At 41.6% G+C, this 24,480-nt stretch overlaps 1 protein-coding gene across 4 annotated transcripts in view; it reads right to left on the reverse strand.

The window, feature by feature from the left end:
• Positions 1 to 1,148: 1,148 nt before the first annotated feature.
• The window catches only part of DLC1 (DLC1 Rho GTPase activating protein), a 232,547-nt gene continuing 209,215 nt past the window's right edge, over positions 1,149 to 24,480 (reverse strand). For all 4 annotated transcript variants that reach the window (XM_065836115.2, XM_065836116.2, XM_071807534.1 and 1 more), the window contains 11 exons: positions 17,323 to 17,386; positions 12,994 to 14,420; positions 11,656 to 11,832; positions 9,577 to 9,736; positions 9,137 to 9,335; positions 6,498 to 6,711; positions 5,980 to 6,094; positions 4,854 to 5,075; positions 3,952 to 4,169; positions 3,625 to 3,798; positions 1,149 to 3,128 (listed from right to left, as the gene is read on the reverse strand). In XM_065836115.2, the coding sequence (XP_065692187.2) occupies positions 3,008 to 3,128; positions 3,625 to 3,798; positions 3,952 to 4,169; positions 4,854 to 5,075; positions 5,980 to 6,094; positions 6,498 to 6,711; positions 9,137 to 9,335; positions 9,577 to 9,736; positions 11,656 to 11,832; positions 12,994 to 14,420; positions 17,323 to 17,386 (3,091 nt within the window). In that variant the 3' untranslated portion in view covers positions 1,149 to 3,007. The remainder of the gene's footprint in view (positions 3,129 to 3,624; positions 3,799 to 3,951; positions 4,170 to 4,853; positions 5,076 to 5,979; positions 6,095 to 6,497; positions 6,712 to 9,136; positions 9,336 to 9,576; positions 9,737 to 11,655; positions 11,833 to 12,993; positions 14,421 to 17,322; positions 17,387 to 24,480) is intronic.

Here is a 24,480-nt window from a genome sequence, read left to right on the forward strand (position 1 = left end):
ATATTATAGAAATATTTAGGAAAATGCTGATTGGAAAGTAACCTACTGCACAAAATGCAGAATAAATCCTTGAAATGCCTGTCATGCATTAGTGTGCTTAAAAATAGAAACAAAACCATCATTACAGAGAAAAAAAAATAGCTAACTGCTTGTTTCAAGGGTCCAAAGTTGTGAACACAGCTTTTTGTTTTGTTTTAAATTGTGTAGTTGTTTTTAGTACTGACTTACTTGAGAAGAAAAAAGATCCTATAAGAGCCAAACAAGTGACAGTCCCTTATCAGAAAGGTTCTCTAGAAGCCTCTCTGGTGTGTGACAACTAGTACCGTGACAACAAGAGGTTTGCTTTTGCCAGACTGTGAAGCAGCATCCCTGACTACTCCCTGGGGAACATCATGGGAAGCGACAGTGATCAGGAGTTTGGGATGCTCAGGTGGAGAAGGAATATGACAATGTTGGTAAATGGAAGGCAGCAGGCCTCCTTCCAGCTACACTGTCAGACAAGCCTCACAAATCAAAATCCTCTTTTAGATGCCCAAATTATATTTCTGTTGGCTAAGACTTTAAAAACTTTTTAAAGTTGCTTGAATTAACAGCTGTCTTTGGCTTCATTTTCCACCTAAGTCAGTTGTTTGTATATCCTCCTGGCCTTCCCTTTGGCTTCATTTCACCGCTGCGTGTGCTTTAACTTTCTCCAACTACTTTCATGCTTGCATTTTTTTTAAAGCCAGTCTATGATTCCACAACTCGTCATGCCCTCATTCTCCCTGTAGAAAATAGGAAAGTGGTGAATTGTTTTTCAGCATTGCATACAGCTCCCTATCAAGTAGGAGTCTGCTCTGCTCCCTTTTAGGAGTTCCTTTCCACAAGACAGAAGCAAACCAGAGATTTCTTCTTACTTCTAAATGTATGGAACTATTGAGTGAGGAGTATTTCTGTTCATCTGTCTGCTATCATGAAGGCTTGTCTTCCAACAATTTTGAAATTGCTCTGGTATCTGCCTTTAACAATGCTAAAAATATTGGCCTGGGAGAGGGCTGGGGTGGCTACGCAGTTGGTAGTAGTATGTAAAGAAGCAGTGGTAAGAAAAATACCTCCTCCTCTTCTGGCCATGAGAGTGGAAGGAAGAATGCAGACTAAAATAAAAATCATTATGCTTCTCCAATTTTAAACATTTAATAGTGCACTTATTGAGTATATTCTGTACAGACATCTATAGCAAGTTAAACATTTTCCTTTCTCTCATGTAGGTCATAATCATGTAAAGCACATTTACAATAGAAAACATACTTGAGGTACAAAAACCCAAAAAGAATATCTGAGGTATAAATACAGGTACATTTTAAATAATCTTTATCATGCTTTATCTATGTTTGACAGTACACTGTGGGCAAGTATACATGTTTACAATAGAATGGTATGTACAACATACAATTTTACAAATTCAGAAGTGTTTGATGTAGAAGAATATACAAGGTTTTCCTACTCATGAGGAACATTGTTACTGGAAGTACTACATTATTTGCCATAATAAAAAATTCTTCATCAAAAAGCTTAATATAATACTGACAATGGTAACAAAATCTCAGTCAAAATTCCATCTTGCAACTCATTCATACCCTAGCCACAAAATACATATTTCACTTAATACTGCACCTTGAAAGCAAATCTTCACCTTTACAGTAAAACCTACAGAAAGGCACCTTTCCAGAGGACCTCAAGACTTCCTACAGTTCATACAAGTTGATTCTCAAGGAGGGAGGGGGGGAATATCCCAAAGGGTTTCAAAAACCCAATAAAACCCAGGACAAAACCCCACCCTCCTCTACGCCCCCAAATATAACCCTCCAAATTGCTCACATCCAGGTTCTGTTTGTCTTAACATGCATCTTTTAGGAAAATATGCAAAGGAGGGAGAGAAATGGAAAGAGCTCATGTGACCCTTCCAAGCCACCTCACCCCACCGGCTGCTGCAGGAGTCCTGCCATCTCCCAGCACCACAACTCCAGTGTTGAATTTTTCCTCTTGAGCCATTAGAATACAGTAAAATATACAAAAATTCAGTAAAACACTTAGAGTTAACACAGGTAGGAGTAAAAGCAACAACCTTTTTTGGCAAGTTAACAACTGACATTACTGGCTCTCTTCACTGTTGCATAGGCATTTCAATTCTAAGCTGCTACATTGCTCAAGACTATATTGATTTAAAATTGCTATAGAATTGCTAATCACTCCTAGAAGATCATCTGGATAAGCAGTGGGCAGTAATTGGAGCAAGCCACTTGCAGCATCTGCTTAGGGTTTTTAATGACGTTAGAGCTGAGGAAAATGCAGAACTGGTGCATGGGAAGGATGGCTACTCCTGGTCCACAGGGGAGTCCTATTCTAGGTTGAACTGTATCCAGCATACTGAAATCCATTCTGGTTGCCTATCAATCAGTGTACCAGCCACATTTCAAGTTCAACTTCTGCTATCCTTTCAACCATTAACACACTCATTCACACTTTAATCTCTGTGCAAACCTTTCTCTGCTTGTCTCAGTGAGAACACATTGAAGAGTACCAACTATTCCAGTGGATACACCAGTCCCTCAACACTCTACAAACAAAACGACACGGGTATATACATAAAGCTAAGTATTTCACATGGGAATGATGAGCCTTCACCATATTTCATAATATATTTTGCATTTAAAGAATTTTTGCTTCTCAGAAGCAACTCAAACCATCTAACAGTACAATTTTTTTTTTTTTTTTTTTTGGCACAGTCCTCCTATTTATTCCAGTCGAGGCCTACACTATAGACCTTACACAGACAGGAAGCAGCTTTAAATTGTATAGTATGGCCACAGTCCTATAGTAATGCTCACAGTCAAGTTCTCATGCTGTCATTCCTTCGTGACATGACTTGTAGATGGTACACTGGTCCAGTCAGCAGTGGACAAGCCTCAGTTTTGGGTAATGTCTACACTGCTGAGGTGCGGAGCGCATGGCAGTTCCTCTTCAGTAGTCACCTGGATTTTACTTCCTTGCTCTCAAGACTCTGATGACTGAAAGAGTCTCGTATCTTAACGACTTCAGATGCACACAAGTGTCCAAAAGACTTGGTGTACCAGTCTGGCATGTGGCCCCTGATGTGTGAGAAAAAGTAATGATGAAGTAGGTACCAGTAACTTTGCATGCATTTTCTTAGTCAGAATCAAATCATATCATCTAGCTGTTTAAATGTATGACTAGCAAATCTCCTTATTACTGCTTATTGCACAGCTCAGCCTTACTAATACAAAGACTTGCTCAAAACCAAGTTTCCTGCAGGGAGAAAAGATTATCAGAAATTCTGTGAGAACTTGGTCCTCTTTACTAACCTAATATTAAAATTAACACGTTCTTGCATCCAAATACACCTGTCACAGGAAGGGGTGGTATTATATACCAAAAGTTGTGGTGGAGCACATCCTGCAGTCTTCTAAGGTCACAAAGCACACCTGCTGTTCTGTGGCATCTCAGAGATCTGTGTGTGCCTTTGAGAAGTACAAGCTAAAGCCTGTTGAACCACCTATATTTTGCGCTACATGGAAACTATAAGAGAAAAGTTATCACCACAAAGAACAAAGTGGAAATTCATACCTCAAATCAATTCTGCACATGTAGGTAAGTTTAGATTTTCCTGACCCGCAGGGTTCAATCAGATACCTAGACAGGAGCACATTGACTCTAACACCTGCCACTGGAGCACGGTCATGGTCCACTGAGGTTGCTAGAAGCACACAAGCTCCTTTGGGGAAGTTTGTCCTCCATGTTCTAAGAAAAATGAATAAAACGAAAAGACTTATCTTTGACAAACAGTAATTCAAACTTCTAATTAGACTTCAAATTATGCACAAACAGATATTTACCTATATGAAGGTTGCTGTACATGTAGGATATAAATGTCAGTGCATATAAAAGTCTTACCTTAAGACTACAAAGTCCCTGGCTGGTTGAGGTGCCATGCTGTTCTGGACATACTGGTATATATCTGTCTGGCTATCCAAAGATTCAATTACTTTTGAATCTATAAGATCCTCATCCCAAAGATGCTGCTCTTTAAGTAAGCGATTTAAAACGTCCTCTGGCGTAGCTGGGATTTCTATGGTAGTTTTCCATAACCGGAGTGGGGGACCTTCACACACCTGGGGGAAATCAGCACAGAGTCCTCAGTTTTGCTCTTCTATACATTTTCTTTTTCCCTTCTATTTTAGCGTTGGCTAAATACAGCAAATTAAATACAGACGTATGTATGTATTGTACTAAGCTTGTTGTAGCTCCGACTAAGGTTACTTTCCTAACAGCCAAAGGCATCTGCACACTCAGTTCCAAATTATTTTTAAGTTAGCTATCTTCTCCAGTATGGGCCAATATTAAATTGTGATGCTACAGAAAAATATCCTAATTTTCCAAGATTTTTAAAAAGTATCTTAAATCTCTTTGGAACACTTTTCCCTGTGCTAGCTCTGAGCTGTGCAAGATAAAAGCTAAGAAACTTCTTTCCTACTGCACAGTGCCAGTGCTTGGAGGCTTCACTCAGCCTGTCAAGGCTTTGCGCATGTGAGTGAAGGCATGCAAATGCAATACAGTGAACATTCCTGGGCTGGATAAACAGAAGAACACAAATCAGTGCATGTTAGCTGACTACTGCCGAAAGACGTGTTGTTTTTAGGTGGTGTGCAACTATGTCAAAAGATTAAGGTTTCTTTTCTTAAGTCTATCTGCAAAGTAAAGGTGTACGCTGAACCTCCTGTAATATCCTATGTCAAAAGCCTGCTTATAGTAGAGAATATGAGCTAAAAATCAGAGCTGAGTGACAGGGTGCATACCTTTTTGTAGGCCAGATCTGCTTGCTCTGAGGTGGAGCAGCTGACCCAACCTTTAAACTTCTCTTTCATCTCTTTGAGCAAGTCGTCCATGCAGTCCTGGAGGTAGCAGTGGTAGTCGGAGGGCTCGGTGGTGCTGCTGCCACCCCGGAGCTCCTCCAGGCTGAGGGGACGCAGGTCCTGCTCCGTATAAGAGTTCCGGCCCCTGCTCATTTCTTCAGGTATCTGAGGGGGAACAAGGGTGAAATCATCCTTTTGCAGCTCTCTCCCCAACCCGCAGAGTTAGTCTAGCAGCCTGACAGCCACAGAAAGATGGGTACACTAGTTTTGTAAGCGGTAGGACACGTATGTGTCAGGCCAAGCACTCCATGTGAAGAAATCTGAAAATTAAGTTTGTGACTTGAACTCAAATTAGTCTCTACTAGTGTCTATTTTTTTTCTTGTGGAGTATGCCTCTTCCCTACACAACTCAGATCCATTCCCATAGCAGTTTATCCTGCAGACTGAAGGAAAGGGGGATCAGTTGTCAGTCACAAGAAAAGAGACCGGCATGTTTTCAGTTGAGGGCTCTGAAAAGACTGAATAACAGTGAGGAAATCCAGGACTCAAGACTTGTCTGTTTCTCCATTCTGGGCCCTAGAGGGAGCATGCTTTAGTTCCTACAGACCCTTCAACCTACAGTTTGACAGTGTCATGTTCCAGGATGCTTTTGTGGCCTAGTCTTGCAAACTCTTGGGAATTTAAGTATAAAACAAGCACTGAAATTCCTGGAAACAGCTTCTTGCTGTGTAATTAGAGCTGAAGTTCACAGACCCTCATGGCTGCACAATAAAAGCTTGAAAACATATTTCAAATGCAGTTTGGATGTAACAAAAATGTCCCAAGACTCACAATGGCCTCATGATTTTTGAGCACCAGCGCCAACAAAGCAACTCTATTGTCTTCTGGCACCACTTCTAATTCATGTATGTACCCAGACCATGATTTAATTTTTTTTTTTTTTTAAATCTGTTTATAATGTATTAAACTTTACTAAAATAAAGAGACATTCCTAGAGTTCCCTTATATAGCAGATATAAGCCATGTTGGTCAACATTCCAGCCATCAGTTTTGCAAATAGTTGTTTTACCTGAAAGAGCTTCTTGCATTCAGCGATCATATGAGCTAGCCCTTGGGTTGCAGCCAGGTTTTCATTTAGGTCTTTCTGATCGGGTTTTCCCAGGCTTGGTTTTCTTTGCATCACCCTTCATGGGGAAAAAGAGCACACACACACACAAATCCAGTTACTTAATGCAGAGCAAGAGAAACGCTTGGTAAGATAATGGTAGGATTCCCAAATCTGCCAGTGATTTAGAGCAGTGCTCCCTGGGACCAGATCTTGGCATGGTGTTACTGACTTCTCCCACCACCCTCTCTAAGCCTTTTCTTTGGAATCCCCCATGTTTCTTCCTTCTTAAGAACTTGCTATATATTTGAAGAAATCTCTAACAAAAGGTAGGATCCAATAATAGTTCTACACCTGGTGCCCTCTAAGGTGTGATCACAACTGGCGGAGTCAATGCGAGACCGTGCCTGTTGCACATCGCCGCTGCCAGCTGAGGTATGGGACCAGCTGCAATGAGCCCTGCTCCCCACAGACATACGTACCTGGGGGAAGAATTCTCTCTTTTGAGAGTGTTTAAGTGGAAGAGGGAAGGTGCTAAGCAGACGGCCAGGTTTGTTGGTGTCATCTGGTTTTCCTTCACTGCAGCTGTGACATCACTCAGGAAATAGAGAAGAATCTGGAGGACCTCCCTGTTCTCATCGGGTAAAAGCATAATGGCAGCCTTGATAGCCTGGAGACGCTGATCCTTTGGCACATCTGCATAATATTAGTAATTCTCTCATCAGGCCATTGATTTTCCACAAACACAGCATGAATACATCCCAAAGCAAATCCAGCTTCAAATATTTGACTCGAGTTTGAAGCGATTTCCTTCAGGATGCATACCATTTGTAGGAAACATGAAGGAATTTTTTTTTTAACCCACTACTTTAACTACCCTCAGCTATTTCCTGCCTCACAAGAAATGCAAGCAAGAAGAAGCTGTGCCTAGGCCAGAGTTAATTTTAGATTTCATTTCAACAGCTACATGCTCCCGCAGATGCACTAAAATGACAGAAGCCTGGAGTCAGGCACTGAACAAGCAAACACAGTCCAGCCAATTTAGAAATTCTTTGGCTTTCAAAGAAATTCAAAACATGAATGCATTTTAGAATAGGTGAATTAATTAAATTGACTAGCAAACCTCTTCAACGATGATGTCATAAAATATCCAGAGAGTGCTTTACCAAACACAGGGAATTGTTTTATTGAGCAGATCATTCAAAGTCATGCGGTGGAAAAAGAAAGCCAATGCTGTGAAGCCCCATACCATTAAACAGCTCCTTGGTTACTAACAACAAACAGCCACTGGAAAAATTTGACGTGTGTCTTTATATAAGGCCCTCTCCTCCAAACTTGAAGGGAACAAGAAATGAAATAACCCAGACCAGATCTGCTTCTTGTAAAGGGATTTCCAACAAACCACCTCTGAAGACAACATCAGAGTCTGAGTCCTGGAGCATTTATATCATCAGCAGCACCACACCACCCTCACTGCATGTCTCATAATACACGTGGTGCTAAACAGGTATTTAACTGGTATTTGATTTGGGCTTCAGCAACTTTGTAAGTCTAGCAGGTGCGTTTAGAAAGCAATTTTAAGCAAAAATCTACTGCTTTCTACACTGTCCCCTCATCGGCTCAAAGCACATTTAAGCCACGTGCAGAAAAATTCCAGTGCGCAGCCTGGCGCATAACACCAAAGCAAGGGGAAATTTTGTCCTTTGCAAAGAAGCAAAATTTACAGCTGCTTTAAGGTACTTTGTTTTACATAGAGAGAATACTTCCCAACCAGCTCTGGGGATTCCTCAGACCTACCGCCTGGAAAGGAAACAACCAGACACTTCTGCAATGCTCCGTTAAACGTTTTCTGGCACTAAACCCACAAAGAGTTGCTGTTTAATATGCACGGGAGAGGAGAGTCTGATTAATTTTCTCCATAAAACTTCTTGGGAATCCAAACACACACACAAATATGTGTGCACTGAAATAACAGTATTCATGCTTTTATTTTAAACTGCCACCTCCACCTATGGAGCTCTGAAGGAAGTTCCTGTAACCTTTTAGTAACCATCATCATAAGGAAGGCACAAAATACAGCAAGGGATCAAAGAAGCTGGTTTTGTGCTAAATTCTATTGGAGTTGGAATACCACGGGAAGAATACATGGGGAGACAGCTGGGATGGTGTTAAGGAGAGAAACCACAGGATTAGCAAGGTGCCATAGTGCATCAGGTTGAACCCCATGAATATTTCAAAAAGCTTTGGGGTTTTGGTCACCAACCATTAATTCATCTTTGGTCATTTTATAAAGTTAGAGTATTCCCAATGAAACAATCTTGAAGTGGTCATTTTATAAAGTGAGAGTATTCCCAATGAAACAATCTTTGAAGGTCAACCTGTTGTTTGGAAGGATCTAGCACAAAACAACCTTCTACACAGAAATTTATTATCTAGCTCACAAAAAAGACTGCCTCCCTTGCTGAAGTTGAACCTGCCATCTCAGAAAGATTAATTATTTCTTTTCAAGTGCATTGATAAATGCAATTTTTAATGCAATTTATTTTAAGCACATTCGGTTCATGGTACCTATCAGTAAAGTAGCTACAAGTCAGTGACAGAAAAGCTTTCAACTTCATGGTTGTTTTCAAAAGGTGTGGTGAAGGATAGAAGAATATGGTTTAAAAGAAACTAGATTGGTTTTGGCAGCTCTGCTCTTAAAAAAAAAAAATCTCAGTAATTTAGTGGATTTCAATCCCCTCAAAATCCCTAATCTCTTGTTTGTCTAGTGTTTGCACAGCTCCTCTACCTAGCCACATCAGATGTGGATCACTTTCAAACTGTACTATCTAGTATGCTCAGAGAAGAGAGGAAACTTTAAAGCAAGTGATGGAGGATTTATATTTGTTCCCAAACTACAGAGAAAGGTGCAATGAAAAGAACTTGTACTATGAATTGTTATACAACTGGAACATCAAGAATGCATTCCTAACGAGGCAGCCTGAACTATAACGGGTGCTGGAAAAAGGCAAAGACCAACATATGCAACACGTGTAGTGCCCAGAAGAGCAGTATCAGAAAGTTCCACCCTTGGTACACAAATGACCATTTGCTGTCTAGCCATAAAAATCTCAGTACTTACACTGGTATATCTGTAAGAAGGTCTCGGAGAGCTTGTTGGTCATGAGAGGCTCAGGGAGGTCACGGAAGAATTGCTTTAACATGTCTGCTACATCATACGCAGACTGGCCTTCGTAGTTGACGCTGTCTGTTGAACTCTCATTCATTTGGCGCAAAGCCTGAATTCTTGATTTCACTCCAGATTTCCTAAACAGTCCAACCTAAATATATATGGAAAGGTAAATCTGGTTCCAATGAGTCTGGCAAATTTGAAATGTAAGTATGCTCTTTAGCTTCTCACGTATGGGTTCTAATTTCATGGAAAGCTTTCCTTGCATTAATTATCTGTTTTGTCCTGTTTTGAGTCTGCTTTTTCAGTCTGACTCAGGAACAACAAAAATTAATGGAAGGCTGGGGTTTGGGTGCTGCATGTGTGTGGGATGAGAGCACAGCAAAACCCACCTGATCAAGGCAGTGGTTGCGGAGGTACCGCATGGCTTGTTGAATGCTCTGTGGGAGTGGCTGCCCTGTGCGCTGGACGTTGACCTGCAGCGGTACTCCAAACACGTTTCGGTCCTTATAGTCTGGCACCTTTATCCTTTTCATAAATTTTGGTACTGCCCTATTTAAGCAAAAGGAATGAGAAAATTTAAACCTCTGTTGACCGTTTATCTTCTGTATTTTCAGTAATTCAGAAAGCCAGTAAGTGAAACATTCATTAATACGAAAAGCGGTGGCGGAATAAATTAGATAATCCATTCAGGTCTGGGAAAAGGGAGAGGACAGAAAACAGAGTTTCTCCAAGAGAAAGGCTTGACATTTGGGGTAATATGCTGCCTGTAAGCATTAATGTGGTACTACTCCATCAATATTAGTAGGACAAAAGCTACGAGGTAAAACTGCAGGGGCCAGATTGAATTGCAAGAACAGTCAAAATAAATCCTGCGGTCAGTGACCCCTTATAACACTGCTTCTTTAGGTTTCGGGAAAGATGGGCATTTGAACAATGAGCTTTTGTATGTCAACTACTTATTCTGCAAAGTCCTCAAACTGGGTCCACCACCCACCAGTGTGCATAACAGCAGGAAACTGATGTAATACATTTGAGTTTGTCAGCTAAAAAGTTCAGCTCTATAAACAATCCCTTTGAGGGACCCCCCTCCTTGTCAGCCACTGACTGTTGTTATCCCCACCTCCCACTCCAGTTTCAGTGAGAAGCCTTTCCATCTGCTTATGACTCTGAGGAAAAAGTTACTAAATACAAAGGAATGATTTAGCCCTAGATCCCCAAGAGTATTGGTTTCAGAAAGGAAAAAAAAAAAAAACACCAAACATTAAAATGTGAAAATATTGAGATCATTTTCCTAATCAGGGAGAAAAGCTAATGTCCAGTGCAACAACTATTAGGACACAGTAGCACTGGAAAACAGGGAGATCTATTTAACATTTCAATACACAGTACAGCTATACAAACAGTGCATTAGATTTACAGCTGACTAATCTGTTACATAGTAAAACAGAACCAATTTGTATTGCCATATAGTTAAGTTTAGGGCATTATTGATATATGTATGAATAATACTTGCTTTGTCAAAAAACACGCCAATGGAATGTGAAAAAACACATTGCGATCTCCACAGAGAATCTGAAGCATGCAGGGATAACTGGTCAATACTTATTTCTGTCTTTCAGAACAAACAACTTCTGTATTTAGAAAGTCTGACATAATAACAGCCTTTGAACAGGAGGTACTTTGATGCTGAAGCTAAATACTCTCTGTGACTCCTGGGGAAGGGAGGAGGCTGGCCTGTGGTAGGGAGAAGAAAAATTTTATTGCATCTTTTGCATCCTGAAGGTTACACAGGCTGTACTGCAGATACAATAATAAAAGAGCTTTCTATTTCATTCTTCCAACAAAAAACATTCAGCTGGGTTACAAACACCTGGCCACAGCAGAAATTGCCACCTAGAAAAAACTCCAGGGTTCTCCCAACCTTTCTTTCCCCATTCCACCTTTTTTGCAAGCTAACTGGATTTAGAGTGCTTTGAAGAGAGGAGATAGATTTTGGCTAATGAGTCACTAGAACTGAGGGACATTTACATTATTTAATTACATAATCATATCAAGAAACTAGTGCAAATATTTAAGAATAACTGAAGAAAACAAGCCTATTAAGATCTACTGACGTTTGTGCCACTGCTTGCTAACTGCCTCTATAAACAACTGGTCCTTTTGCTACAGATAGTGGACATCTTCCTGCTCAGAAAGCTGGCCTGTACTTTGTTGCTTTTGTTCCCTCACATGCCCCCTACAAACATACTTCTCAAGCCTATTAAGATTACGCTTATGTAAAGGGTTAGTGATTTTAGCCCTGTCTTAGGAAACCACAAATCACTGTCAGCACAGGCTGGAGGAAGAAGTACAAACATGGAAAAAGAGGGATGGAAGGACTCATTGCATCTTTCCAAAAGTTGCTTAGGATGCGCGCAACTGTCGCACTCGCATAGTCAACCTTCCTACACATGGCTCAGTGCCCTTACCAGCTGAAGCCGTGCTTGTTGGAAGGCGTGTACTTCTCCAGGAGAGCAGTCAGCTTCAGGAGGGAGTACTTCTGCAGCAGGTTCATCTGTGCCACAGACTGGCAGTTGATCTGCAGCGATGCCGAGCTGAGGCTGGGCCGGTGGGAGCTCTGGAAGCTGTGCCACCTCAGCCTGTGCCTGCGGAGAAGATGGGGGACAGCACAAGGACAAGTCACTGAAATGCCTCATCAAGACACGTGCAGGAATTACCGCCAATGCCCTGCTGAGCTCCCTGCCCTCGGCAGCTGCCGCCTCCTGAGACTGCACAGGCATCAGCCGGCAGCGTCTCCGCCTCAGCCGCTGCGATGCAGCATGTGCAGCTGCTTCAGATGGCAACATCAGCTCTGAGCCAACCCGGAGCTCGGTGTTAACTACACAGTCTTGCCCTGTCAGATATCTTCCCATGGCTCCATCACCCTTTTTTAGAAGCCCTTTCAGTATTAACGGAGTGCGAATCAAAACACTCCATTAAGAAAAAACCTGCCAGATTTTTAAGACACATCGAATGGGAACTAAGCACTTCTACAAGTCCCAGTACATTTATACATGCAGCTGTAGGCAACTAGCTGACAGCAGAAATCAGGCCTTAAATGATTTGCACCAGTTTTAAAGGAAAACTGGAAACAAACCTAGAAAGAATTCAACTCCTTGCTCTACTCACAATCTAAAACAGTCATCCATCCCATGGTAAAACTTCCAGCAGAAAGTGGGAGGCCAGTGGAACTCCCCCAGTCCCCTACTGTGCTACAGCAATCAAGACAAAGTAAACAAACTTCGTCTTCCCCACAGATCTAATGCCCTAGCATTCTATTAAGAAACAGCCTGCTACTGAAAAGTGCAATTTTTTGAAACTGTCTAAAAGTCAAAGCTTTTACTACGCACTGACACAAACCAGACCATATTCATACTGGCTCTCCTAGCCAGCTTAAAAAGTGAATAATCCTACTTGAGGTTTCTCTCCCTCCCGCACACCAATTCAGTTTGAAGAATTATCATCCCCCAAAACTGCCTTAACATTGCTCCTAACGCTGACTTGCTGAGTGGGCTGTTTTTCAATGATGCCTCAGGCTGCACAAACAAACATACAGCTATGAAGTGTGGCAATCACTGGTCTAAGTCTTGTACAAATACTTCCCTTGCCTATAACTGTTTTGGGAAGTAATGGGAACAGCACGTGTGTGCTTGAATGGCCACAACTTCTGTTGCTCCTTAACTGAGTGCGATGCAGATACTACCGAGCCACTCGGAAGGAGGGGACCTCACTGGGGCCACCCCAAGTCCCAGTGCTTCTGATCTCACCTGCTGGACCGTGTCAGTGATGCGCCCACCCCGGAGTCCCTCCTGTCCTGCATCCCCGCAGGCTCTTCCGTTTCGTTCAGCGAATTCCCCGTACTGTCAAGGTCACTTGGTGTGGTTCGATCGTTATCTACATCAAGGTGGATCTGTTTTGGAGAGGAAGGACATGGGGAGATGGAGTCGAGCGCTGAGTCAGAGTCCCCTTCATCTGAGAACTTCTCTGACCACTGGTTTACTATTCTCTGCATCCCTTTGACATGGTACAGAATGTCGTCTAGTTCTGGGAATATGTCTTCGTTTTCGAGGTCGGCCAGGTCACTTGTACTTGAATAGAGGATTGAGCCTGGCACGTTGTCATAAATACTCAGGCGGCTGCTCACTGAGCTGGAGGAGTTGCGCCTTTTCCCCATGCCCAGCTCTTTGCAGCTATCGCCACTGTTTTCCCTCCTCAGGGCAAGATGGCCATGTCCATGGAAACTCCCTGTCCTCCAGTTCACAGAGGCATTGCTTTCTGTTGGCGAGAAGTTGCCATTAGAGAGTGCTTTTGGAAAAGTGCCAGGCTTATGATCTTCAGGGATAAAAAACACGGTGTCTTCTGCAAAGCTCCCCCGGTTCTTGAAGTTCTGCTCCATGACGTCACTGAACGTTGACTGGTTGAAGGGGTCGAAGCCTTCCAGGTACATACCCACCCGTTTATTGTAGGCACTGAGGCTGCGCGTTCGCGTGATGGGACTGGGTGTGCTGACAGCACTGCTGGTCTCTGACTGACTGCTGCTGCTGCTGGTCTGGGTGGAATTGGAGACGCTCCTCTTTCGTACCATGGGGAGGCTGATGTGATTGCCATTGAGGGCAGAAATCTCCACACAATTAAGTTGTTTCAATTTATCTTCATCCATGCCCTCCTGCAGGATGGGCCCGCTAATAATAAGGCCGAGCTTTGAAGTGGCTTTGCTCTTGCCATGGTGAGAGCTCTTGATTTTCAGGCTCTCCATTCTCTTGAGCAGGCTCTTTGTTTTGGACTTGGCGTTCTTCTCATTGGCTTTCGTGTTGAAGCTGAAGCTATTCAGCTCCCTGGGTGAGGGAAGGCTGCTGAATGAGTCATCATTTGCTACGAAATTGCTCGACGAACAAACGCTCACGACCGAGTTTGTCCTGGTGGTAGATGCCTCGCTCTGCAGGGTTGGTTGGTGGCTGCTGGTGCTGCTGATGCTCAGAATAGAAGCCACCTCCTGGCGCTCACTGAGGTCTGTTAGCACACTCTCATGGCTTGCTGCATTAGTGAGGTGAGGAGCTTCTGAGGAGGTGGTATTCAAATCTGGTTTTGGTGGGAACACGTCAAACTCTTCAAGCCTTGACCACCTCTTGCTGTCCCTCTGAAAAGTCCATTTGCCACTTATTGCACAAGGTTCATCTTCATCCGAATCTTCACTCTGCAAAGAAGAAGAACCCTGAAAGTACTGCTTGCAAACTGCCCAAAGAGCAAAGGCGGCTGCATTTAAATACAATACCCACTGATCTGCATTAAGCACGACCTTGTTCTCACTGAATTTAAAGTGAAAACAGTATTTTACTTCAGGGAGAGGAAGATTAGGCCATAAAGCCCATCACAGGAAAAGATAACATGGGACAGGCAATATATTTTAACAGTTTTAAAATACAAAAGATACATGCTTTGTAAAAAGAAACAAACAACACAATCTGCTTTAAATTGCTCTTTTCTAAAACCCCTAGTATCCGTAGACTTTTAATTAATTGGTCACAGTGGATAGCCCTTAGATCAATGGAAATTCTTGGCATGCATATAATTTTAAACTGGAGTCAGTCAGGGGCTGGGGTCCCTCTGGACTCTCTCCATAGCTATACTCTGTTGATAGTGCTTGTGTGTTTATACTCCTCTTTGCAATTACGAGATGTTTCTCATACATTCTGAATTGTAGCAGCTTAATTCCTTACCCGTTCGGGAAGTCTGAAGGGTCTCCTTGCTGTGACTAATGAGATAGCAAAAGAAGCTCATGTACTGCAAGAGTGTGACGCCTCCAGGCTCTTACCTGGTCCACTCTTCCTCCCACAGGCTAGCAGCTAACATTTTAAGAATGTCCTGTGAAGTATCTACTTCAGTCTCGCTTCAGGCAAACTTTAACACTTACAGATAGCGAGCCACAAGCACTCACTGACAGTACAGCACGTAAGTAAATTGTAAATAACATCTCTACTGATGATGTTTGATGTATGAGTAATGCCTGAGGGCATGATTACACATACATCACTTACGCCTACAATCTTTTCATCTAAATACTGGAAAGGGAATGATCCTGGGACTGACATATTTGGTCTTCCAAATATCTGGAAAATGTCATGTTGGAAGAATAAAACCAATGAAGATATTTTAATACGACACCATGAAACCACAAAATAACCTTTGGTGTTCAGAGTAGGAAACACTAATTGCCACCCAGCTTCATGAGTTTCACTTAATCTGTTTAGATGGCTTTAATTTCAAAACAAACACACATGCATGCCCCAAACTGTAACTATTTGTGTGCCAGGAACACAAACATTTATACTCTGAAAAACAAGTAAATTATTCATATTTCAAGTATTTCATTTAAGTATATTTTAGCTCCTGTTCCTCTCCTAGTTTTTGTTTGTTTGGTTGTTTGGTTGTTTTTTTATATCACATTTCATCATCTCAGGAAAATAAGTGAAACATCGTATTTATTTTTTATAACTAAATACACATGAGAGACAGCGCATGCATAATTTCTTTGCTTCCCAACTATTACAAACAACTTTTGTCCACAACTCAGATGAAAACCCGAGGACTGGCTTGCTCATTTTCGTTTTCAGGAGGAAAAATGTCACCTGAAACTGCCAATGGATAATAATGATGGTCGGTGGTGAATGTGGTTGGACTGGAAAAAAAGGAGCACTAACGTGATTTGAATTTGCAAAGATGTCAATTCAAATATAAGGAAACATTTGTTTCTGTCAGCACAATTTTCCCCCAGCGTTAAAAAGCTTTAAAGGCTAAGTACTGATTTTAATGAAATGAACAATACAAGGGAACAGGATCTAAGTCCATCTGTCGGAACATGGGTGGTGAATGAAAATCAGGAAAGGCTGAAACAAAAGGTAACCTCCAGATTCCAGAAGATCTGGGGTTTGGACCTGACATCGGGTCTGGTCCAACCTCTAACAGCAATACTGATCATTCCAGTCTTAACAAGGTTCAGGAACAAGGAGGAGAGATCTTCTGGCGGTCATAAATGACAATCCAGCTGTCTACTACTTTTAAAGAGTTCCTGTGAATGCTGCCTCAGAGTGTTATCTTCTGGAGCTTGGATGCTGTTTCCAACATACCACAAACAGATAGGGAAAGAGGGGATTAATTCCCGGTAAACAACCTCAGAGCCTTTGTATGCATTCTTGTTAAGGGTAGGGCAGCATTGCATTGCCTCGGCTCAGTCATCTTTATCTGCAGTTGTCATATCCCAGGGGACAGTATCAACTGCTGATCCCTCCTAGGACACACACATAGTTTTAAGATGGCTATTGAGTGGTACCTTCCTAGCAAAGCCCAGCAACTCAGCTTTCTGCCAGTACTACCTTACTGGAATTATGGCCGGTGCTCTCATTTCACACCACTCTCCACAGGGATCCTGAAGATTCAGGAAACACTTTAAATTCCTGCTGAGCTCCCTGGAAACATGCAAGCATTCTAAAAACGTAGCTGATGTATTCTGTAAATATATTGCTTTAATTTTGAGCTACGTAATTAAAAAACAAGGAAACAATGTGCCCAATCGTACAAAGGATTGACTCTTTCCTTTGTAGGTCAAGCCAAGTCTAACTGATCCTGTACACATCATAATAAAATAATACAAGTCTAATGTGATGGTGAAGAACCAAAACTGCGAAGGTGACACCAAAGACCACTTTCGAACATTCAGGTCAGATCACAGTGGCTGATGAGGATCTCCTCCTTCAAGTCTACTCTTTATAATCCTGTCAGAGCTCAGGCAATAGGCTGCAACATGAAAAACCTCACCAGCAGGCAGCAAAGCCCAGTGCCTTTCAGACCGGGAGCAGCATCCCAGGGAAGAGTTTGCTAGATGAATAAGCTTTATGCACAGCCAAGCCCTGCAGTTTTCACTCAACAAGAACACAAAATGAATCATAAGCAGAGTTTTGACTGTGCGTCCTTGCCAGGTTCTACTCAGGTGTTATCTTAGACTGCAACTAAGCAATCTGCTATATGTTGGGGTTTTTTTCTTTTTCTTTTCAGTTTTATTAACGTACAATGCTGTAACAGAACATGCTAAATGAACTTACCCTTTTCCTGTGGGGACTAATTTCTAGCTTCATCACTGCACATTTGTTTAAAGTATTTAAGCGCCTGCAAAGCAAAGGAAACCATATTAAGAGAACACACCAGTGTTTTGACAGAGGCTATTCCAGTTCAAAAGCTTTTGTGAAGGCTGTCCCCAACCTGCTTTGCATACAAATGGCCACAAACAGAGTTTCAATTAGAGCCCTAATTATACTTAACCATTAACCCATTACATTTGGCAGTATTCTAACTTCAGAGGGAGGGATGGATGACTATTTGTCACAATTACCTGAATCAAAGGAAAGAGAAGTGAACGGAAACTTTGACTGAGCAGTGCACTATGTCCAATGAATTGTAATAATTACATTTGTTGAAACAGCAGACATCCGAACTCTGAAACAATCAATCTCGACAGACTGAAAATAAGGGAAAAGGCTTCCTATTTGACACTGTGTACATGTGCCTGTGTGAAAAAAAAGCATGCTGCTTTAAAATTGTACTTTATAAGCTAAAATCTCCCAGAGGAAAACTTATTTTCCACTTATTAGGTGTCTGTTTGTGAACAATGATTATTTTCACCACAGTGTTAGGACAAGTCACCAGTTTAAAGTAAAAAAAAACCAAAACAAAACAACAACAAACCACAAAAAAACCAAAGACCTCATTTTTCCTTCCTAAACTGAAAGTCTCTTTTATACATAAAAATGTTCTGAAGGACTACAATTTAAACAAAACTGAACTGTTGAGCATCAATAGCTAACCAGTCACCTTGCGAAATGTGCTAGCAGTCTGCATGCACATCTTCAAGTACTGCATGAATGCATGTAAGCATCCCTCTATTCCCTGATGAGCTATTCATCTGGCAGGTATCTCTAAAACAAAAAAAGTTATCTTTCTTCTCCTCTCTCCCCCAGAAGCTCAATGTGCAGTCTGAGTACAAACAGCTTAAAGCAGAGCAAAACTTGGCATTATTAACACACAGCTCTGCGGCAGTTTGAGTGCAGCTGAGTGCAGGCTGCCGTGATCTCCTGCCCTTTTCCCTGCCCTTGCCTCTCCCGAAACTGCACCAGGGACATGGCTCAGCTAAAATCTGCACTGATGAAGTATGGTTAGAGAAATACACTGGTGCCATGGCAGGGCAAAGGGCAGGAACAGGCTGCGTGCGATGCAGAAGGTAGGGGATCTGTAGCAGCAGCTTCATGGAAGTGATGGTTTGGTCTCTTGTGTTAAAACTCCCACTCATGAGTCTGTACTGTGGGTTAGATGAGGAGACTAACTGAGCTGAAAACTAATCTTTCAGTACTTTGTCAGGTTGAATTTCTCCCAGGTCAGTTCCTTGGCTTGTGTGAAGGGCAGTGTGTGCAGGGGGAAGACAGAGGAGCAGAGCCACCCCCTTCCTTCAGCCAGAGCGCAGCCCAAATTCAACAGGAGCAAAAGTGAGCTTTAAAAAGCCTAATTCATGCTGAAGGAAGTTGTATAATTTTCACATAATTAATTTGAGCAAAGTGTAAAGAAGAGCCTGTATCAGCAGCTTTGAAGAACTGAAAAAAAATAAAGGAAATGCTGACTTGTCCTATTGCTTCAGATGAATCTTTTCAGATTCATGGAACTTGTAACTTGAATCTAGAAAATGTGTGCACGGGAAGAATTACTAGTTTCCTCTCTTTCCCCTTGCCTTTTATGCACAGGATTGGTTGCAGATGGTATTTACACAGGGCTTGATCCTGAGGCCATCAAAGAAAATGGAAAAGCTCCTACTGGTTCTTTTGCTGCAGTCGTGAAGTTAAAAAAAAAAGTCAGTTTGATCTATAATTAGACCCAGCCACAACACAGCAGAAAAGAAGAGAAACAGGAAGAATTGCCATGGGTCAAATAGTAGGGCAGTGGCAGCTTAGGAAAGTTATCCAGATCTCTCTATTTTCATCTTTGCTCTGACTTTAAAAGGCAGAAGGCTCAGTCCTGCCAGCTGCAGCTGGTGGGTACATGCACAAGTCCAGCAAATTTCAGAGGAACTGTATTTACAGTGTGGGTGAAGGGTGAATGTCCCATCCATGTGCTACACAACAAAACTAGTATTTTCATTTTTAAAAGGCCACACAGCAGCAGAAAGCCACCTCCTTCTTTCTGCTATCAAAACATTCTCCTCTCAAACTCCTGGACCTCAAGACCAGGGAAATAAAACTGGTTTCAGTTCTATATTGTGCAATAATTTACAAATTTCACAGTGTTGCAACCTTTGACTTATGCAGAGAGAAGTTATCACCAAATCCCTGTATCAGGCTTTATCTAGCTCCAGCCTGTCTGACCGCTAATAAAGGCAATCTCTGATTTCACAAAGATTACATCCCCAGACTTTTCTCCTACTCAAATTAAAACCCTGAAATAGGTAGAAAAGAGTAGAGCAAAGACCTCGGTTTCCACAGAGGGTGTTTTAGAAAAAAAAAATCTCACAGTACACACCTCACAAAAATGTGTATGGAGGCAAGATAAGGTAACCCCCAATGAGTGAGGTTAAATACAATAGCAGTGAGGCAAATATAGGTTCTGTTACATGTTTGACATGACTTCATCACAAAACCAGTTTCCCTTTTAAAACCTAAATGCACTGCAGCGATTGCCTCAGGTCTGCAACTTTCATTACATACTTCACACATCCTGCTTTAACTTCTGCTCAAGTTCAGCAGTGCCCAGTTCCTTGAGCTACAGGACACTGAAAACACAGTACAATATGCAAAACTGCCTTCCAAACGCGTTATTGAGTCCACAAAGCTAAGCTAAGCTTTGCCAAGATGAGAGTTACCTATACAACTGTCACTAACCTTCACATATGCTTTGCAATATTTTTTAAACCATACAAGCACACATCCATTTTCTTCAGATCTTTTAATCAAATCAATACTTGCTAATGAACCGCAATTTTCTCTTCTGGTTCTGGACCTTTGGTAATTCCATTCCCAGCTATAAATTCAACTTATCATTTCCCTACTGACAGTCAGCAGGTCTGCCTCATTCTTCAGCTCTGTCTTATTCTGCCCAAACCTGTCTCAGCAACACCTTTGTGAGGACGAGATGGGAGATGGAGGGATGGGGCAGGACTGCTGTAGACAACAGTTACAGCTGCTTTCACCGTCTGGCTATTTCAGTCTCAATTTCTATAATGCCCCCTACCCCAGCCACTTTCTGGATGACTGTCTGGATGACAAGATAATATTCTTTCCCATCATTTAGGTAAGTGCCCTTGAGTCACACCTCTATGCATCTTCACATCCAGATGGTATCTTGCTCCTGTGGAGCATTTCATCTCCAAGACATCACTTTTTCTCACTCTCCATGTATTTCTACCCATGCTCTCACTCTGGGTCTGCAAAACCCTCCTTCCTGATGGTGACCAACACAACAGGACCTGCTTCTCAGTCCCAGCCCCTGAGCAGCAATTACACTGGAAGCCTGAACCTGCTTCACCCAAAACATAAGGCACTGGAGCTTCTCTCAGAAATGTGCAAATGATGCATTTTTCCTGATCTTCTTGTCAGAAACAGCCATACTAGTTTAGCCTTAACTTATTTTAAGAAAGGCATCCCAAACAAGACATTCAAATTTTGCAGTGTGAACAGCTAACTCCAGCTAATTTATAAATAAAAATATGGGCGTGTAACATGAAGTCTGTTAAATTTACATACCAGTCAGTTCTACATTGGCTGTAGCCCCTGGTAATTCATTCTGCCCTCATTAACAGGACAAAATTCTCACCCCATGTACCCGGGAAAAGTGCAGATTAGACATATATTTTTAACTACAATTTTCTATCTGAATAACTGTTATGATCTAGCTTTTAACTTTAATGGATTAAAATTCTTAATTCTTTCTTACAGGGCAAATTCCAGCTCCATTATAGCTGTGACTAATTGATGATACAAGAGCTTTCTTGTCTCACTGCAGCGGACAGCCTCTGCGCTGGCTCCCGAGATTCATCTGTGTGTTCTGACCTGCAATGGAGACCAGCTCTCTACAAACCAAATGATACAAGCAGTGAATGCTGCTCATGCCAATCCACTACAACTGATTTCTTGGATGAGAAGTCCTAACGGTAAAGGATTTAAGAAACCTCTTGTGTAGATAGTGTGGCAGTTTGCTAGCTATATGTAATGAGATTAAATAGGATCTCCATCATGGTTTGCTATGTATTTCATGCTTAGCAACCACCTTTAGGATAATCATGTTTTAGTACGTAGTTTCATCAGCACATTATGCAGCCAGTTATCCTCTAGAGATAAATTCCCAGTCACTAATCTGCATAAAGTCTCATGAAACCAAGGCCAGCAGTACTTTGCACAGTCACTACATGAAGCATCCTAGCTAATTAGGATCATTGCTCTTACATTTTTAAACCTACATTTCACGATAAGATCACTAAATGACATTTCTTAACCATCTGTCTTCTCCTGTTACCAAGTGGCATATGCTATCTCCGTAATTCAAGTCTCAGCCCACCTTTCACTTAAAATTTTTCAAGAAAATCCTTAATGGGGTGGGTATTGATAGCTTTTCCATTTAGAGAGGAATTTGGCAAAACACTTACTAATAAGCTGTTTCTAATGTTACATTACTTTTCCTGCTTCTATTAATGAGATTGTTAAGCAATAATAACCGATGTAAACTATAATTTAAAATTCTTCAAACTTAAAAATAAGTCTCCATCACTGTGATTTCTACAGTCTTTATAAAAATTATTTCTTCACATACAGTAATTAGACCGAGATAGTTAGAATTGCTGGCAGAACACTGGTTCTTACACATGAAAGCAGATTCTCAGTCACCATCCACTGCATACAGTATTAATTTAGCTCTGTGCTGAAAATTCAAATAATTCCAAAAGTATTTTGATTTTCTGTCAAGAAACAGTGATAGAATTAAAGCTGTGAAGCAGCTCTAAGTCTTTGAGTGAGTAAAACCTTTTACTGTTTACACACTGACCACAGCATGAGTAAAAATAAACCCAGGCTTCAGGCTGCAATGCAGCATTCCAAACATGTGCCTTCTCCATGTTTTTAAATGAGCTTTACAAAATTAAACAAAGAGGTGTGGAAAAAAAATACCTAAAGGGGGAAAAGTTGTGATAATGCACTGATTTTATCTAACACAAATGGTAAAGGGCCAAATTCAGAGGGCAGATCTAGGTTAGCTGTAAAGAAGAAACTCTTCACCATGAGGGTGGTGAGGCACTGGCACAGGCTGCCCAGAGAAGCTGTGGATGCCCCATCCCTGGAAGTGCTCAGGGCCAGGTTGGATGGGGCTTTGAGCAACCTGGTCAAGTGGAAGGTGTCCCTGCCCATGGCAGGGGGGTTGGAACTAGATGAGCTTTAAGGTCCCTTCCAACCCAAACCATTCTATGATTCTACAATTTTCTGATTAACTGAATTACTGCAGTTTTATTCTGAGGTGGGATCTGAATGCTTCTGGACAATCATTAGCTTCACTTTTAAAGCAATCTTTGAAAAGATAATTCTGATACATATATCATAGGTTTCAGAACGATATAGTTCAACCTTTAAAATCTTTGTCTCACACTATAGTAAGACCCATGGATTCTTATGCATATTACATAGAAAACAATTTGGAGATGAAAGTGAAGAAGTTACTTCACAATTAGCACATTTATGGAAAAATTCCTTGTTTCACAAAATATCTATTTACCCACATCATTTTGGTTTGCTTCCCCTTATTAGAAGGCTTACAATATAAGCTTCCATTCTTAGGACACAGATCTTTTTACTGTCCTCTGTGTTCAGAAAAAGTCCTAACTGCTTTTATTGATCACACTAGCAGCAAATCTCAAAGAGATATAGAGGGCATATTCTTGCTTGCACCAGTGAGAAACAATTTGCTACCTTCTTTTCCCATATAAATAATCCCAGGTTAAAAAGTATTCTCACAGATGAGCACTATGTCCAAAATACGCTGGTTTGACTGTATCTTGTTTTCCTGGCAAGGGAAGGCCACACTTCTGGGAACCAGCATTTATTCACATCGCTGTACTTTCTGTTCAATGACTTCACAAAGTCCAGAGCACGCAAATAAGCACACCGATGCATCACATTCTAATATTGATGGAATAGGTGCCCTGCACTTGAGTAGGGCACATCTTGAGTGTAAATTTAACATTAATGAGATTTTTCCCCTCCTAATGACTGGGCAGCAGATCTGTTTTCTTAGTCTGAAAATCTTGTAAAGATTCCAGTCCCTCTCTTTCCTTTCCAAGTATGGCAGTGATGGCATGAGAACACTATAAACTTAAAGCCTTTCTTAAAAGGGTTTTGTAATTCATTAGAATTACTGACATTCAGAGTTGCAGACATTGTGCATGTAGTATTCAAAAGCATTCATTTTGAAGACAATTTGGAAAGCCGCCATACCGAAGAAGAGAGGCAGAAAACTGCACTTATTTCTAGGTAAAAGGAGATATGAAAAGTTAAGGCATTTTTTTTCCATTTAAGATTGTAGACTCATGCTAGAGGAGGTAACTGATGGGGCCATTGCAATTGGTTTTATGATGAAATCCCTAATGCTGAAGCTGTACTTCTGTACGAGCATGCTGCAACAGACAGGCAAGTCTTGCTCCCTCTTTTTCTCCATCCATCCTTTCTTCTGCCCCTGCAGCTGGCTCTGGGGTCCTGTCCCATCCTTCCCACCTACTCTGAACTTTGTTATGCCTTTCCATGGGCTGATTTAATTTACCAACCCAGCAAAGAACTACCCAGACTTCTTTTTGTGGGGTAGGTTGAACTCGTTTGTGGAAGGAGTCCATAAAAAACAAAGATACATAACAGGATCACGCCACTGAGGGCAGCCCAAGCTTTGCAAGCAGTGGTAAACTCTTATATTCACTCACATTCTCCCTTACAGCTAAAGCCACATTCACTTCGGTGATCACAGTGAGGACAGGGTGATGCACTGAGGTCAGTGTGAGGGTTTGTATACATAGCTTTTTGTTTTGTTTGTGTACATAGCTACTCACCAACCTAAGAAGGAGAGTAAGAGAGTGCACCAGCGTGGCTTTGCTAATACTGCTTCCAAAAAAATAACTCCTGTGAGCGAACTGATGCTACACTTGTGTGAACAGATGGCTGTAGCCAGCACAGCTCTGCTTTCAAATACCTAAC

The sequence above is a fragment of the Patagioenas fasciata genome, chromosome 4, assembly GCF_037038585.1.
Source record: "Patagioenas fasciata isolate bPatFas1 chromosome 4, bPatFas1.hap1, whole genome shotgun sequence".
Lineage (NCBI taxonomy): Eukaryota > Metazoa > Chordata > Aves > Columbiformes > Columbidae > Patagioenas > Patagioenas fasciata.